We start from the raw sequence: 15942 nt of genomic DNA, 5'->3' as shown, positions 1-15942 counted from the left end.
AACTGTGAATTGAACTCGTTGTTGAAGTCAAAGGCTTTTACCTTTTACTTCTCATTCTTGTCTTTCAATGTTAAATCCTTGTGTAGTTGTTTCTCTTACATGATTATTTCATGTTATCGTGACACATTATCTTGCTCTTGTACATAGAGGACGTGTGCTGTATTTACATTTGAGCACATCACACTCATTTCACCAGTCTTTTTGAATTTCAGAAACTCATTTTGATACAGTCTGAATAGAAAAATGCGGCAGGCTGTCTAATTTTGTGAGTCTCATTACAAATCTTTGGCTGGTGCAGCAGAGTCTGTGCCCTCCTTTACCTCAGCCCTGCTAACTGAGACTGACAGCCCCAATCAGTCATTGTAGAGTGTTGACAGTGTGAGTTTGATTAGCTTGACTGTTAATGACTGTGGGAGTTCACACACACACACACGCACGCGTGCGCACACACACACGCACACACACACACACACGCACACATTTCTGCCACTTAAGAGGACATACTGTATTACAATCATTTTCTGAATGCTTACCCCTATCCAAGCCATGCAAAATATGCTGAACCCAAACCCTGGCCTTAATCAAACCAAATCCAATTAAAAAAAAAACAAGTTTTAGCCTGAAAATGTAATGTTAACCTTTGTGGGGACCTGGCTTTTATCCCCAGATGGTCTCCACAGTTCGTATAAGCACATAAACACATTTTACTTTGCTGGTGGTTGATCATAATCAATAGAGGTCATGCACATGAGGTTATCGTACATCTAAGTTCCCATGGTCACCTTGCTCTTTACACTTATCTCTACCTCCATATATATGAATGTGTGGCTATAGCGTCTTTGGTAGTTGCAGGGTCGAGTTGTGAATCTTGAGGAGATGTAAGTTTGAATGGCATGATTGTTCTTAAACTGTACACCCCCTTATATTTATGATTCATCACACCAGTGAAATCTGATTTGTCATAAAGAGAAAATGAGAATCTTGAGAAAAACAGGGATCCCTACAGTTAAATGTGAGGATTTCTGCAATGATTTTTCTTTTCCAAATCATATCAAACTTCTAGCTGTACATGTTGAAGCTTGGAGTGACTCACATCCTGCATCAAAATGAAGGCAAAATTTTTTTCAAATGTATCCTGAGAATGGAGCCTGCATGCCAGTACCTACTACATTAAGTTATTTTAATGGTTTAGACACATGCAATGGATTTCTGTTATATGCTGGATTTGCCAGGAGTTTACGCAGCCTCAAGATTTCTGGTGACCAGATAGTGGCTCTAGTGCACTTTTTGGCAGAGGACACTAAAAGGTTCTTTAATGCATTAGAGATTAAATCACCTGCTGTGGGTCCTGATGATTCAAGTAAAATCAGATATATTTATTTTTCCAAATAATAACCTCTGGATTAAGGGCTGAGAGAAGCACATTATATAGAAACAATATGATGGAGATGCAGAGTAGATACGTAGATAGTTTTCTGACTGTTGACTATCAGGAACACACTAGAGAAACATTAGGACAGCACAAAATGATTAAACTTGGTATTCATTAGGTTTGTCTCTGGCATCCTTGGCCTACTTCCCTCAACACCCAGACACCTCTTACCTGCCCACTTCTTACCCTCCCTCGCTGCTGACAATTTGTACATCACCCAAGAGGTCAGTCATATGGTCCACGATGCCCAGTAATGGATTTCCAACAGAGCAAGGAACCATTTACGTGTCACCATTAAGTGTAAAAAGGTAAAAAAGTAGCACAGCGTCACAAAACCTGGGGGATGCAAATCAAACCTGACAAGTTTGACAGTGTAGACGTACTGTTGAAGAGAGACGATGTGTACTGTTCGTGCATAATCCAAGAGACTTTTTTCACCCACATCAAGTTGAACGACTAGTCACTGAAATCTTTTTACTTTTCTATTAAATTTTTGTTGTACAGGCAACTGGTTGATACGTGAATCCTCGCCAACAGACACATGATCATCATGACAACCATTTTATGATCAGTGGTTTAATTTGCAGTGACCAAAAGCTAATCACAGTCATTCAAAGTTTTCCATTACTTTTATGGCATCAGTTATAAGTGGAATTAAATGAGGTTAGAGTATGGTGCCAGTACCAGCTCCAAAAAGTTTCACCTAGCTTCGAATGTGATCACTGGTCCTCCTCCTCCTTCTGTTTATTCTCCCAAAACTGCCGGTGAACCAACTGTACAGACATTAGCTGTAAGCCAGATGGCAATGGACGCACCAACACTGTTTGGTAGTTGGTCTTTGTACACTTACGAGGCAGATTCATAGCCATGGATACACACACATTTTGTTTCTCATCTTGAAACATTAAAAATCTTGCATCTTTACATCTAAGCAACTGAGGCAAATCCATGTCAACTTGCATCTTTCTCCTGACTTTGTATGCAATCACACCACCTCTAAAACACATGAAACAGTCACTCTTAATACACTGTGCAGTATTCTTTGTGTTGGTGTGCTGGGGAGCCAGCATCAGCGTTGGGATAAATAAACGGCTAAAAAAACAATTATTCTCATCCTCTGAAGGTGCGAGCTCAGGTGTCTGAGACACTCCATTAAGTCAACAGCCATCAGACTGTATAATGCTACTTGTCCAAACAGCTTCAGTCTCCCTTAACTAGGAAACAATCGAAGTATGGCACCTGCACTGTGTACACAGACTACCCTGCTATTCACATGTCTAATTTTGTCACTTATTTGCATTTTTTCTGTCCTGTATATGTTTCTTTAAACTCTGTGTGAATGAGTTGGCCGATATTGTACTGTATCTGACAGTGTCATAGTGCACATGTAGTGAATCACTGAAGTCGGTCAGTCTGTTGGCTGGTTCAACACTTTGGTCCAGAGGACACTATTTTCCAAAGCTGCTGGTATGATTGTCATGAAAGTATGGCTACTCACTGTGCCATGATTTTTTTTAATTGACATAATGACCTTTTGTTTAGCATCACAATTTGTCCAAAATTTCACCCTAAACACTTTGCTCCATGAAAAAGTATCTTGAAAACTAAAAGCCAAATGCTGTTGCTGATTATTCATGGACCACAGAGGCCAAATTTTTGTAAACAAGGACATGGTTTCCATTTGCACTTACCTGATAAAATCCAATGTCCTCCAGGGACAGAATTCTGTCATATGAAGGAAGGATATCCAGTTCTATAATGAAACTTAACAACCCCAAATGATGCAAATGCAAAATGAGAATGTGTTCATTTGACGCAGGTTTTTTTTTTGTGTCACTATACTGGGCAATGGATTCTTGTGAACACTGGCACTGACGCACCTTCTATTCCAAGTCCTTTAAATTGGAGTAGTTAGCCTGTGGCTCTACGTCTCTCTGAACCTTGCTGTCTACATAAACTGTGAGAACTGTGGAAAAGTGAAATAGTAAAAACTGCTTTCTCCTCAGACATGGAAGAGCCAGCACTATTTCTAAGTTTTGACATGCGTGAAGTTGGCTTTTCAGTATTCCTACTTCCTGCTGGCTACTGTACATGACCAGCTGCTGACTGAGGACATTTTCTGTGTTTTTTAAATCTCTCTTTGGAGTGGTGGCAAACGATTTAAGTCATTTGTTACAGAAACTCTGAAATGGCTAAAATATGGCACATGCTTCAATTTAAGAAACGCACACACTGAGGCACACACAGTGGCAGGCCCACACACACACACACAAACTGCACATTCTGTCAGCAAAATGCATTCACGTTTTGGTATTTTGCTGAAATGCTGACATGAATGAAAATATTGTGCCTCCAATTCCGGCAACGTGCCTCGAAAATCAAGCAGAAAATGCTTAACCTGCTGAAATATGCAGCTGCCAGGAGACATGACATTGCACAAAAAACGTTGACGGAAAATTCAAGTGCTCGCCATTAGGATTCATGCATCTCATGTCAACATGTGTGATTAGGTTAGATGCAGTGAAGTATGTAAGGTGAGTGGTGTTAGCCACTGTATGTTGTTGTGTATTGAAAAGGTTTTGACCCTGTAAAAGGGTTCTTACATGTGCAATTGATGGCTACCTGATAGCATGCCAAAAGACTGAAGCTGACAGATCTAAAAAAAATAAAAATCTAAAATAAAAATCAGTATCCTCATTGGTTGATGATGAATATAGAAATCATGGAAATAAAGGAGCAGCATTATTTTTGTATTACAGTGTGTAGCTAGTTATTATTCCTCCGTGCCAGCGACAACCAGGGCTGGAGGCAATATTATGACCGTCCATCCATCCCATTATCATGACCACAATATCTCAATAACACCTTTAGGCACCAACCTTCATTAGGATTCAAGGATGAACTGGTTAGATTTTGGTGGTCAAAGGTCAAAGTTCAAGGTCCCGGTGATCTCACATTCTTGTGAATGCAATATATCAGGAACGCCCAGAAGGAATTTCATTACTTCTCGAATGAACTAAGCTTCTAATAGCTTATATTTTATTTGTTTGTTTGTCTGACTGGCTTTCACACAGTCCATACTAACATTACTCAGTGGATGTGCCATTGTGAACAAGGCATTTTAGTGGAGTTACAGGCTAACATAACCTGTAACTCCACCATCTAATGTAGTTAGTTGATTAGCTAGCACTCCACCTTAAGGAGGCTAATGGTTAGGTTGCTAACTAGAGTGCTGCAGGAATGAGTCCTAAAACCTGGAATCCAATGGAAAAATCACATTGGCTTTCAGTCATGGGAAACAGGGTAATGCTAACTTTCTTATTGGCCAATAAAAATAAGTCATCCCTGCAGCACTCTATTGCAGTTCACATAGAACTAATAAATAATGTTTTTGTTTGTTTGTTATTTTTTATGGAAGGAAAGGACATCAACTAACCAACTCTTGAAAACCAGACTATCACTACTATTCCCCAGATTATGAGGCAAACGTTGCTTTTCTTTAACAATCTATGAGAGCTCTTAAAATTACTGACCTCTGTGATAAATCTACAGATGCTAGCTTATCTTCGTAAATGTAGCCCTGATAAACACACCAGTAAGCAGTTGTCATCTCTGAAGCCGCTAATGTACGATCCTTCAAACTCACAGCTTCATTGCAGCTCAGAGAGGGGCATTGAGACAGAAAGCTGCTAATTACTAAGTTCATGAGGCGGATAAAGCTGCACACAGACTTTAAATATCAATAAGTATGTGCTGCACATCTGCTGACTGCCGCTCAGCAGGCCTGATTGGACTCAGGCTTATCTCATTTCAAGCAGATGGCGGCAGTTTGTTTTAAGTGTGCTTGATACAGACGCGCAGAAAGCTATGGAAGGGCAGAGGGTTGATAAAGGAAACAAACACACAACACAACAAACACTGCTCTGTCTGAGCAGCACTGATAGTGTATTTATGCTCATTCCCTGCAGATCAGCTTTATCTTTCAGTGTTTGTTTATCCTTTTACAGCTAGTACAAAAGATTCAGAATCACAAGTGTTAACTCTGAATACATCATGTGAATTAAATTTGATTTGATGTTTAACCTGTTTTCAAAATGCATCTTCTTGGCATAAACATGATTTGGAAATGAATGATCATAGTTATAGTAACTCAAATGATGCTTCACCAGAACATACCAAGAATATTACTTTCTTATTGTACCAGACAGGGCAGTTATTGAATATAATTTGGTCTATTTACATTAGACTAAAAAGACTTAAAAATAAAACTGATGCCTTGTGGAAACTCTATGGAAATGAAAAGTCTCTGCAAGCTGACAGCCTCCTGTAAACTTCACGATAATGAGCTAGCATTAGCTTACATTTGCTACTGATCTGCTGTTTTGTCCCAGCAGCGTAGCAGAAAAGACAGTAAAAACGTGATTAATTTTGAATCTCCTGATTATTTTGATTTTAATGAATGTGGACAATAGAGCTGCTGCTTCTGCTTACGTCCTTTTTAGACCAATCACAGTTTCCTGAGATTTTTCTGTGACCAGAGGACACCAGTCCTAGATTTCACATTGAACAAATTCAATAGAAGTTTATAGACCCTGGGGTGAAAATGGGGCCCACAACACTCCAGTTGAAAGTAGGACAGATTACCGTGGGGAGCCTGATCTGGACTGGATGGTGCCCTGCAGGTAGAAATTCTCACGAAGCCGCTGGCTCTGCCAGCTGTGGCTGTGTGAGTTTAAATAGACAGTGACAGCCAGCGGGAGAATTTGCCTGTTGGCTGCCAGTCGTGCCCTAAATGTACTTTGTCACAATAAAGATGATTTATTTAAAGACCACACAGTGCAAGGCGGGGGCAGCATTTTAAGCCATCATGGAAATTAGACCTTCACTCTCCACCTTTTTGTTTCCAGTGGAGAGAGCTTAGCGGAGCTGTCAATGGCAGTTTTAATGGATGCTAATTCATCCACCAGAGCTCATCATAAATGCCTAGCTCTCTGCTTGTTGTGTAAGCAATGAATGGCATCATCATTACTGCAAAAGCAGCAGTGCACTAACCACTTCTGTTTTATGACTCAAAAAAGCTGTGAGCTTCATGCTATTGTGGAGTGGAAAACATACCATTCAATTTTCATTATTTGACAATGTGTTTTGCAAGCTTAACAGAAAAAACCTTGTCAACAGAGGCAGCATTTTTTAGTATTTAAATTCCACGTTTCTCAGTGCTTAATCCTTTCTATTTGATTAAACCATTTGTTATGACTAACTGCTAGTCTGCAAATAGAAAGATTAGTGTTAGTTAAAGATAGAGTGAGTAGGATTTTCTGATCTGCACCGTATACACAGACTCTGCAGTAGTGACTTGTGATGGCTTTGGTAGAGAACATTTTGGTGAGAGAAAAGCAGTTCATACAGTGTGTGAGATGGTCATTATACAGTATATGAACACAATTTGTATAGGCTCTTTTGTCTGTGTAATATGTTTGTAATGATACTAAATACTATATGCTATTAGCTGTAGTAACACAACATACCATGTGCCCAAAATACTCATTCTGTCTCTATAATAAAAGTTTTTATTAACATATATTACAAACAGGAATGAGTTGTTTAATGGGATTTGATTACAAGCTCTTTATTCAGTGCTAATATTAACCAGCTCAATAGACCATTAAAATGACACCGCGGGCCTGGCTTCAGATTTATGATGCGTAAAGACCTCGATGTCAACACCAGATATTATACAAACACATTTGCACATTTGTGGTTTCCAAAATGAGGGGACAAAAAAAAAGTACATGGTTAGCGACTGTAGGCCGAACAAAACATTGCTATATACCTTTGTCTCATTGAGAGGGGAAAAGATGACAAAGTGAATACAATGAATCTTGAGTTGAGTGAATAAAAGAGAAATTAGAGGGCATACTGTCCCAAATCTATGGGGTTAAGTCAAGCCAAACTGAGCTTGGTCTGAGAATCAAAGCTCAGATATATAATATCTATCGTAATGTGAAAAATATTCCCACAGGACTAAAATAATCTGCACTGAAGTTTCCCTTCTGCCATTTGACTTGATATAGAGTCACCTACACCACACCAGCTCTGGCACTCTTTGACCAAATCTGCTGCCATCCTTAAATCAATCTCCAGAGATGCATCATTTATTAACATATTTTGATGGTAATATTGTTGCAAAATGTTGTGGATTAATTTCACATTAAATTCAGTGAAATGAAGAAACAGTCCTAATTCAGATGTTAATGTCACAAAGCATTAACACCACACAGAGAAGGCTCATCAGGGGATGTTGGTAGGTGTCAGAAATGAGAGCATGCCTCCACACTGCCATGATGTTTCAGGCTGAAGACAGAGAGCCCGGTTCAGACAGATGATCCTAGGAAATGCATTCACCATGAAACGAGCCAAAGCAGCCTTTCCTCTGATGCCTTCGCTCTTATTCGCAGCTATGAAAGCTTCTCATCCCCCCTTTTTTCCGCACTTCATGGAAAGATGCCATTTCTCTCCCTCTGTGATTGCTGTGATGTTGAGTCACCCAGAGACTAATCCTGAGAATAATAGAGATTAAGCTTTTCCCCAGTTTTTTTTCAAGGTGCTATAATTTCTCCAGCTCATAATCTTTTATCCCTTCTCAATAAGGGAAGGTTGGTTGCTGTGACCTACACTCCCAGCCTCCATGGAAGAAGCTATCTTCCTGCATGGAAAAAGAAAGTGAATACAGATTAGAGAGTGGGAACTTGCTAATTTTAATGTGTGGAATAATACACATAACGTAGGGGGAAATCAGAAGTGACACAAGCACAACCCCCTGCTCAATTCACTGTTTTCTTTTTGCTGAGAGTAAATGTGTAATGGATTAAACAGTGTGTTTGCCTGCTCTCACCTGGAATTGTTATCATGTGCAGCTAATAGCTTACTACCTGCACTAGGAACAGTGTGCTGCTTCCACAGCCCAGGAGAACCATATTGGATAGTTTGTGGGGTTACAGCTTATGCTAAAAAAAAAAAATTAAAAAAAAAAGCCCCCCTGCATAATTTCTGTAGTATGTGGAAGCCAGTCCTGGATGTCAGCAGAATTTAGGCTAACATTAGCAGCTCTGTCATGCTCTTTGTTGGCTTTTTAGTGAGGTTTACACTCCCAACAACCCCAGCCAACATGACACAAGCTAGCTCAATGTTTGCTTAATGCAGCAGTTAGTCCTCATGCCAGAAGCTTTTACTCATGTAATGTTAAAAGTAAAAAAATTATACTTCTTCCTCATTACACTTGACATCATCATAATACTCAATAAACTAAGGTAGCTCTACACTTGAGATCATCATCTGGTGAGGATGCACATTTTTTGCATGTATTTAACTGTAGCCTCATACTTTTAGCATATGTAGCCATCACATATTTAAGACCTTTAAAAAAAGTAATTTAAAATGAGTCAGCTGAAAACAGCAAACAGCATTTGTGCTGTTCAACTACAGAAAGCTTGACAAGCATAGCGGGGACAGGGCTTAGCCATGGGTGTATTAAGGAGAAGTGAGTACTGTGCGAAAAGTTGCTCACATGGTGCATTCACCAAGAAAGCCTCCACATTCCTCCTTCCTCCTCTCCAGCTCGCTTCTTGAGCCCAAACAGTATGAACACTAGAGTCCTTCCCCAGAGGAGCCTGTTGAGAGCATGTACATCTCACTTCCGCTGGCTGGAGTCGGCTTCTTACTGTTGGCTTCCCACACACATGAATTGGATAAAATTATTTAATACATACAATGTTACTGGACAAATGGATCAAATTCTCATGATACACAAAATCATTTTTGTGGGGTTTTTGATTGACAGTTTAAGAGCTAATCCCTTTCCAATAATTGTGGATGGTTAAAATGTTTTTTGGGCCAGTGTGCATCATATGATGAATATGTTGCAATTCCTGCGCAGCTAGTTCACCAAAATTGCTTTACTGCCATTGATGTACTGTATTAAAGGAAGTGCTGCACTGAAAGACAGATCCAACTCACTTGAACGTAAATTTCTCCCCTGGTGCATAAGCCAAAAAAGTTTTTGAGCTTCTTGGTTTGCTTCTATGTTGTACGACCCACATGCACATAAGTGTTTCCCCCACTTTCCTGAACAGCTCATAGACTTTTACACAGATAGTGTCACAAAAAGCCCTCACTTTTCCTAGGTCTAGGAAAGTTCATTATACAATACAGGCATGGATTACGACATCACATTACAAAGAGTAGTTTCCAGTGTGAGGTATCTTGTAAACAGTTTTACAGACATCTTTTTCACAATGTTTGTTGGTTTGTTTTCCTTGAATGTGAGGTTATCTTTGATGGTTAAGTAAACCACTGCACTTAGTCTTTTTCTTTTAGCTTATGGGTGCTGTTATTGAGTTCATGTCTGTGAGCTCATGAAGTTTTAATAGTGATGAGTGACTATTTATAAAACTAATCAAAGCCTGCTGGTTAACACATTCCTAGTATGATTGGATGAAACTAATATAACCACAGCTTTCGTCCATCTTGTCAAGTTCCCATGACAGGAAGCCTTTGTGACACTTTCTGAATGCAGACAGGATGGGTAACTTGAAAAGTACCATCCTGTCAGACTTGTGTTCCTTTCGTTGCCTGATGTTGGACAAATTCTCACAGATGATGGCAGCTTCTAGTTTGTTCAGTGCAAAATGCAGTTAATTAAACGTCTCGCCCTGATGTGTTTTGTGAATATATGCGTAGGAGATTAATGAGATCAATTTCAGATTTGTGTAGGAGAGGGAATCAATGTCCCCAAAAGTCATACTGACAGGCAGATTAAGCACATCGGCCTAGCAGAGGGAAAAAAACAGTCTCTCATCAGCCTGTGGTTGTCTCTCAATGTCTCTCTTTCACTTTCTCTCATTTCTCGCCACTCTTTCATTTGCTCTTGATTCAGTGTAATGCAATTCAATAGACTTTATTGGCATCAGCAGTACATGAATAGTCCTGGTTGAACATTCAAATGAAAATGGAATTCATCAAAAACAAATTCAATCAGTAAACACGTGTTACTTGTGTGTGATTTTGCGAATGTGTGTTTACCAGGGAGATCTGTGGTGCTCATTACACATGCAGGAGCAAATAAACAGTAATAATTATAATCACGCCTCTCACTTCAAACGCTAATCTAAACACTAGCAAAGTACACTGGAGTGGGTGGAAATTCTCTGAATCAACAGAATAAACTGTACCAAAATAAAACAACAAATAATCTACAACAAAGATTAAAATGTAACAATATGGCTTTATTAAGTTGAATGTTTAGTTGGTGTTAGCGCTGACTGTCCCCCATGTTTGAATGTTTTGTGACTTTGAATCATTGGTGGTTAACCCCTCACTGGTCCGTCTGATGACCAGATGTGGGAATTAAATCTGTTTTAGTAGTTCATGTTTTTCAGTCCCAAAATATAAAATTTAAATTTGCCTTGATTTATGACGGCTCCACAATTTGTCTGTTCTTTTGAGAATAGTATACAAGCAACATAACAACATTTGGTCTAGACTGTATTACCTTGACATTTTGTGCAAAAGTTCATACCCCACCCCCAACCCTTCATCTAGCAACATCATCAGTTTGTTCACGACTTCAAAACTAATAACATTCCCATCAGTCTCAGTTGTGCTTTGAGTTTAGTGCTAATTAGCTAATGTTAGCATGCTAAACTAAGAACATGGTAAACATTATAAGCATTAAGCATTATCATGTGAGCATGTTAGCATGCTGGACATTAGCAATAGCTCAAAGCAAGACTGAGCCTGAAGGAGCTGCAAGCATGGCTGTCTAGACTCCAAAATACATTTGCATATTTCACTACCAATGAGGCATTTGCTTGGATTACTCTGAATGAGATTTAAAACAAATTATGGCAAGCTTTTACATTTTGTTATATTCTCTGCCAGAGAAAAGTTACCCTGAGGCATTTGTAGCTGCAGGCAATAATAAAACAAGATGTGATGTGATTGTCGCTGCTCTGTTAGCTGTTGCCTGAAGTAAACATTGGGTCACCTGCATGGAAACAATTTAACAAATCTCTCTAGCTTCTGCTCAAACCCTTTTGTATGATTACTATAACCATGTGCCTGTATTAAGTATTCTCTCTGCAGTACTGTTGATAAAATGCATGTTTTGAATATGAAAAGATTGTTTTTCCTTTTCCATTCGCCTTCCTCTGTTCTGTCCCCTTCCTCCGCTCAGCCTTCAAGAACCATTTTGAATATGAAACCAGATTAGTAAAAACATACTAATGCTCAAGGACTTTCGAAGCTGCCTCTTCCCCAGAGATAAAACATGAAATCCACATTGCAAAAGCAGAAAATTGTTGTTGTGGTTTGTGGTTGAAATAGCATTATAACATCCAACTTTATCATTTTCTCTCTGCAGTAAGTGTACATGAACAGTACATTTAATGATATCCTATGTTTTGGTACTAGTTCGGCAACAGTCTTTTACTCTATACTATACTGTACTCTTTACTATGTTTTGAGAATTCAATTTATTTGCAATTTTATTTGTTATCTTACCCCAAGGGAGATTAATTTTTCAGTCAGGGTAAATGTGTACATTGTGTTTTAGTGAGTCATCTCTCTTTATCCTCCATCATCAGTTAATTTCATTCAGTTTTTCTATGCAGGAGAATCCACCAACCAGCCAATTTTCTCTCCAGCGTTCTCATCAACCTCCTCTTGACATTTTCCACCCCGCTAAGGCCAGACCTCCCCTCCACCCTCTCTAACCACACATTTTTAATCTATACCATGTCAAGCTCTGTCTTTCAAATGGAAGAAAAACTCATGATATTATATTGCATAAACACAGATGGCTGGTTTTAAAACGTCCCTGATTTTTCTTCCCGTTTTTTACCTTAAGATATTTCAACCGCAGCGAAAATGGAGTTTCGGCAGCAAAGAGCAGAAAAATACTTAACTTTGAATTAAGTTTTCTTCTTTGAAGCGTCTGCTCATAGACATTCAACAGACATGTACATACTGTCATGATTCTGCTGCAGCATTGCCTTCTAGCTGTACAGGCCCAACCCAAATGAATACAGCAAGTTTGATTCTCGTTTCATCATCATTCAGGGAAATGTAGGGAATCACCTACAGAAATAAATTTAGTTCAATTAACCTGAGGAAAAGGAGCAGTAACTACCTTATCTCAACAAAAAACACTCTTGATATGATGTTACCATCTATACTGCTAAATAATCTACCTATGGAACTTCCATTAAAAAATCCACTCAAAATTGTACATTTTGTAACAGAGAAATGCGTACATAAAGATAGCATGCACACATACACTAGATCCAGATCCATTATTATATTTATTTTATTCTTTTATTCTGACATTTTAAACTTAACAACCTCAGTATACAGGCACTAAAGACATTCTCTAAACACCATGCTTATGTAAGACAGTGTGAATTTTAATGTGAGCACACTAATGTTTACTTTGGGTCTAGACAAAGGTCAGTGCCTTGGTGTTCTTTAAAGCATGAGCGGTCTGAAAGCATTCAAGGCAACCAAAATAAAGCGTGGTCAGATGAGAGGTCATGCGGAAAGAGGTTTCAAAGTAAAATGTGATTTTGAATGAAATTGCTGTGGGGTTCATCAGATTAAACACCTCGGAGGTAAAGTAATGTATGCTAGAAGATAGAACATTGGTGAGCAAAAAAGACCAAACAAATATGTACTTAAAAATGTACAGTATGTACTATCTACAACTCACCTTAAACCTCAGTCAAATTTCCTTTACTCTTTATCTTGAATGACCTGTTTGAAGGATCTGAGAAAGAATCAAACCCCACAATCACACACACTAGTGCTGTGTTTAAAGGCCAGAGACATTTGTCAAGATAAACTATGGACTTGTGAAGCAGGAAAAGGCCACAGAAAGGCGCTCATCATTTATCTCCAGCTATTACCAAAGACATTAAAGCTTTTCTGAGTGAATCCTTTGCTGTAGGGAACATTGATTTCATATGCCATGTGCTGTGGTGGCTCTCGACAAATCTTCAAAGGTGATTTTTAGATAGAGAAGATTACAGAGGAGTTAGAGAAAACAGTTGTCACATTGATGTGTTTATGTACTTGTGATCATCCCTGCTATAGGTGCACTGTCCCAGAGTCAGGTCCACCCGCTCCTGGGGTCCCTGCCTCTGCCAGGTCGAGCCCTCCAGCCGCAGACTCATGCCCAACTGGAGCACTTTCTGCCGCTCAGAGTCAACGGCTCCTCGCCGCTCAGCCTCTTCCCCAATTTCAACACGGTGAGATGCCGCATCACATTTCTCATATAAACGCATCAGGCTACAGTGAGAAAATGTTTCCAGCCCAAAACAGAACCTGAACTTTTTTCTGTCCAAACCCAAGGCAAGTTTGAACTAAAGTCCCCATATGTGTGTTTACAGATATTATGCAATACATGCAGCAGAATGGCATATAATTTAGAAAGTCAACGTGAAGCTATAATGTTGCATTACATGTATTTTGAATTGAAAAATGGAAACAACAGATCAGCCTCTTGTGATGTCTGCAACACTTGTGGCCGTCAGCTTGAACAAAACTTTGTTTGGGAGAATGACTTGACAAAATCATTTAAGGAAAACTGTGAAGCAAAAAATGTCAAGCATGTGTTTTATAAACAACTTTATTTCACTTGGAATGTGCAATTTGTTGTCATGTTATATAGGAAAATATTTCAGGTCTGCATTGGCAGGTTCTCAATATCATTTAGCTCTGAACCAGTGGTAAACATATGATGAACACATCCCAAATATAACACTTCTCTCTCATACACACATATGCTGTATATGTTTGGTCTGGCTCTGAATGGTGAAGCATCAGATGTTTATAGTCTACATTTAGCTTTAACCCTTAATGAGACTAATCAGAGGAAAGTGCTAAATGTATCAGGCATGTGGGAGGCTGGGAAAAGATTCCTGTCTGACACCCAAAGCTAAAAATATGACTCAACTAACACTGCTGCACTGTAGGGATTGAAAATATGATTAGAATTGGCCAAAAAAAGATGGTTTTAAAAAGTGTGAAATGAATTGCAATTTCTTCATCTTTTTTTCTGAAAAATATCATCTCTCTTCAGCAAAGACATCGATGTTTAACATAAAACTGTGCGATAATCCATTCAATCCCAGGATGACTCAAAGCAAAATTTTTTATTTTATTTAATCAAGCAAATCACACAAATCAGCTCTGACAAGTCGTTCTTCACTGACCTGAAAGATGGTGGAAGCAGTCTGGATAATTATTTTGTATATTTGTGCTTATTCAGGGCCAACTCATCAACTGAAAGATAGAAATCTATGCTACTACACTAGGAACACAATACGACAACAAACTGAAATGCACTTTATTGAATTAATTAAGACCATTCTGCTCTACACAACAGGTTAAAACATGTCCAACTGAAGTTACAGGAAGCAGTTTGCCCTAAATATGAATGTTAAGTGTCTCTGTTTTGGAACAACAGTCTTACTCGTACTTCAGTCCTTTTATTGATGCTACAGTAAATATTTGTCAGTATCTTTTAATCTGTTCTATTTACTCTATCTAATCTATATTAAAAATAAATGATTTACTGGGAGATTACAAAAATTTTCTAATCGCTGTACATATTTGTGTAAAAATTGTTTTGTGTGTTAAATATTGACAATTTTGTGAAGAGGAGAATGACAGGTTTAGGTGAGCGGAGAGGATGACATGCAACAAAGGTCCCAGAGGCCGGACTTGACCTGGGGACTTTGTAGTTACATTGTGTGTGTGTGTGTGTGTGTGTGTGTGTGTGTTTCATCTCGTAGATGGACCCAGTGCAGAAGGCAGTGATCAACCACACCTTTGGCGTGGCCCCGCCCAAGAAGAAACCTATCATCTCCTGTAACATCTGTCACCTGCGCTTCAACTCCACTGTAAGTCAGACACTTCACTGTCAGTCTTTTAGCTGATGTCACAGAAGAAAGGTTTTGGCTTCTTTGAGTTTTCAACTGTTAAAACTGTATTGGACAAAGTCTTTGGTGGAAGGTGGAAAACTAACTTTGACCACACGGTCTGTTTTTTAGTAGAGCGTACTCATGAATTAAATCAACCCATGAGACATTATCTCACTTACTAAGTGTTACACATTTTGACCCCGTTGATGCATGCTTAAAGCCATCTTTGCCAGATTGTCTTATCTGAAGGTTATTTTTTGATTATTTCTGCTGTCAGGCAGCCACATATTTGAACCACATTTAATATGTTTACATACAACTGGTCTTAAAAGAACGTTGAACAGGCTATTCTTCATATCAGGCCAATCAGCATACTTCTGCTGCTTCAGTTTTTTTAATCAATCACTGGGTTTTTAAAAGGAAACCAGTCAGCTAATTCTATGGGTTTTTTTCTCCTTATCACACCTCCCACTTCATATTCATTTGGCTCCCATTCCTGTGGAGTTTGTTTATACATATTTGCATTTATAT

At 38.8% G+C, this 15942-nt stretch overlaps 1 protein-coding gene across 2 annotated transcripts in view; it reads left to right on the top strand.

Annotated features, from left to right (window-relative positions):
• Nucleotides 1-15942, top strand: part of LOC130161943 (zinc finger protein 385C-like) — a 72903-nt gene that overhangs the window by 46338 nt on the left and 10623 nt on the right. For both annotated transcript variants that reach the window (XM_056365343.1, XM_056365344.1), the window contains 2 exons: nucleotides 13580-13734; nucleotides 15283-15390. In XM_056365343.1, coding sequence (XP_056221318.1) covers nucleotides 13580-13734; nucleotides 15283-15390 — 263 coding nt within the window. The remainder of the gene's footprint in view (nucleotides 1-13579; nucleotides 13735-15282; nucleotides 15391-15942) is intronic.

The sequence above is a fragment of the Seriola aureovittata genome, chromosome 21, assembly GCF_021018895.1.
Source record: "Seriola aureovittata isolate HTS-2021-v1 ecotype China chromosome 21, ASM2101889v1, whole genome shotgun sequence".
NCBI classification, from domain to species: Eukaryota; Metazoa; Chordata; class Actinopteri; order Carangiformes; family Carangidae; genus Seriola; species Seriola aureovittata.
This window is presented reverse-complemented; position numbering and strand designations above follow the sequence as displayed.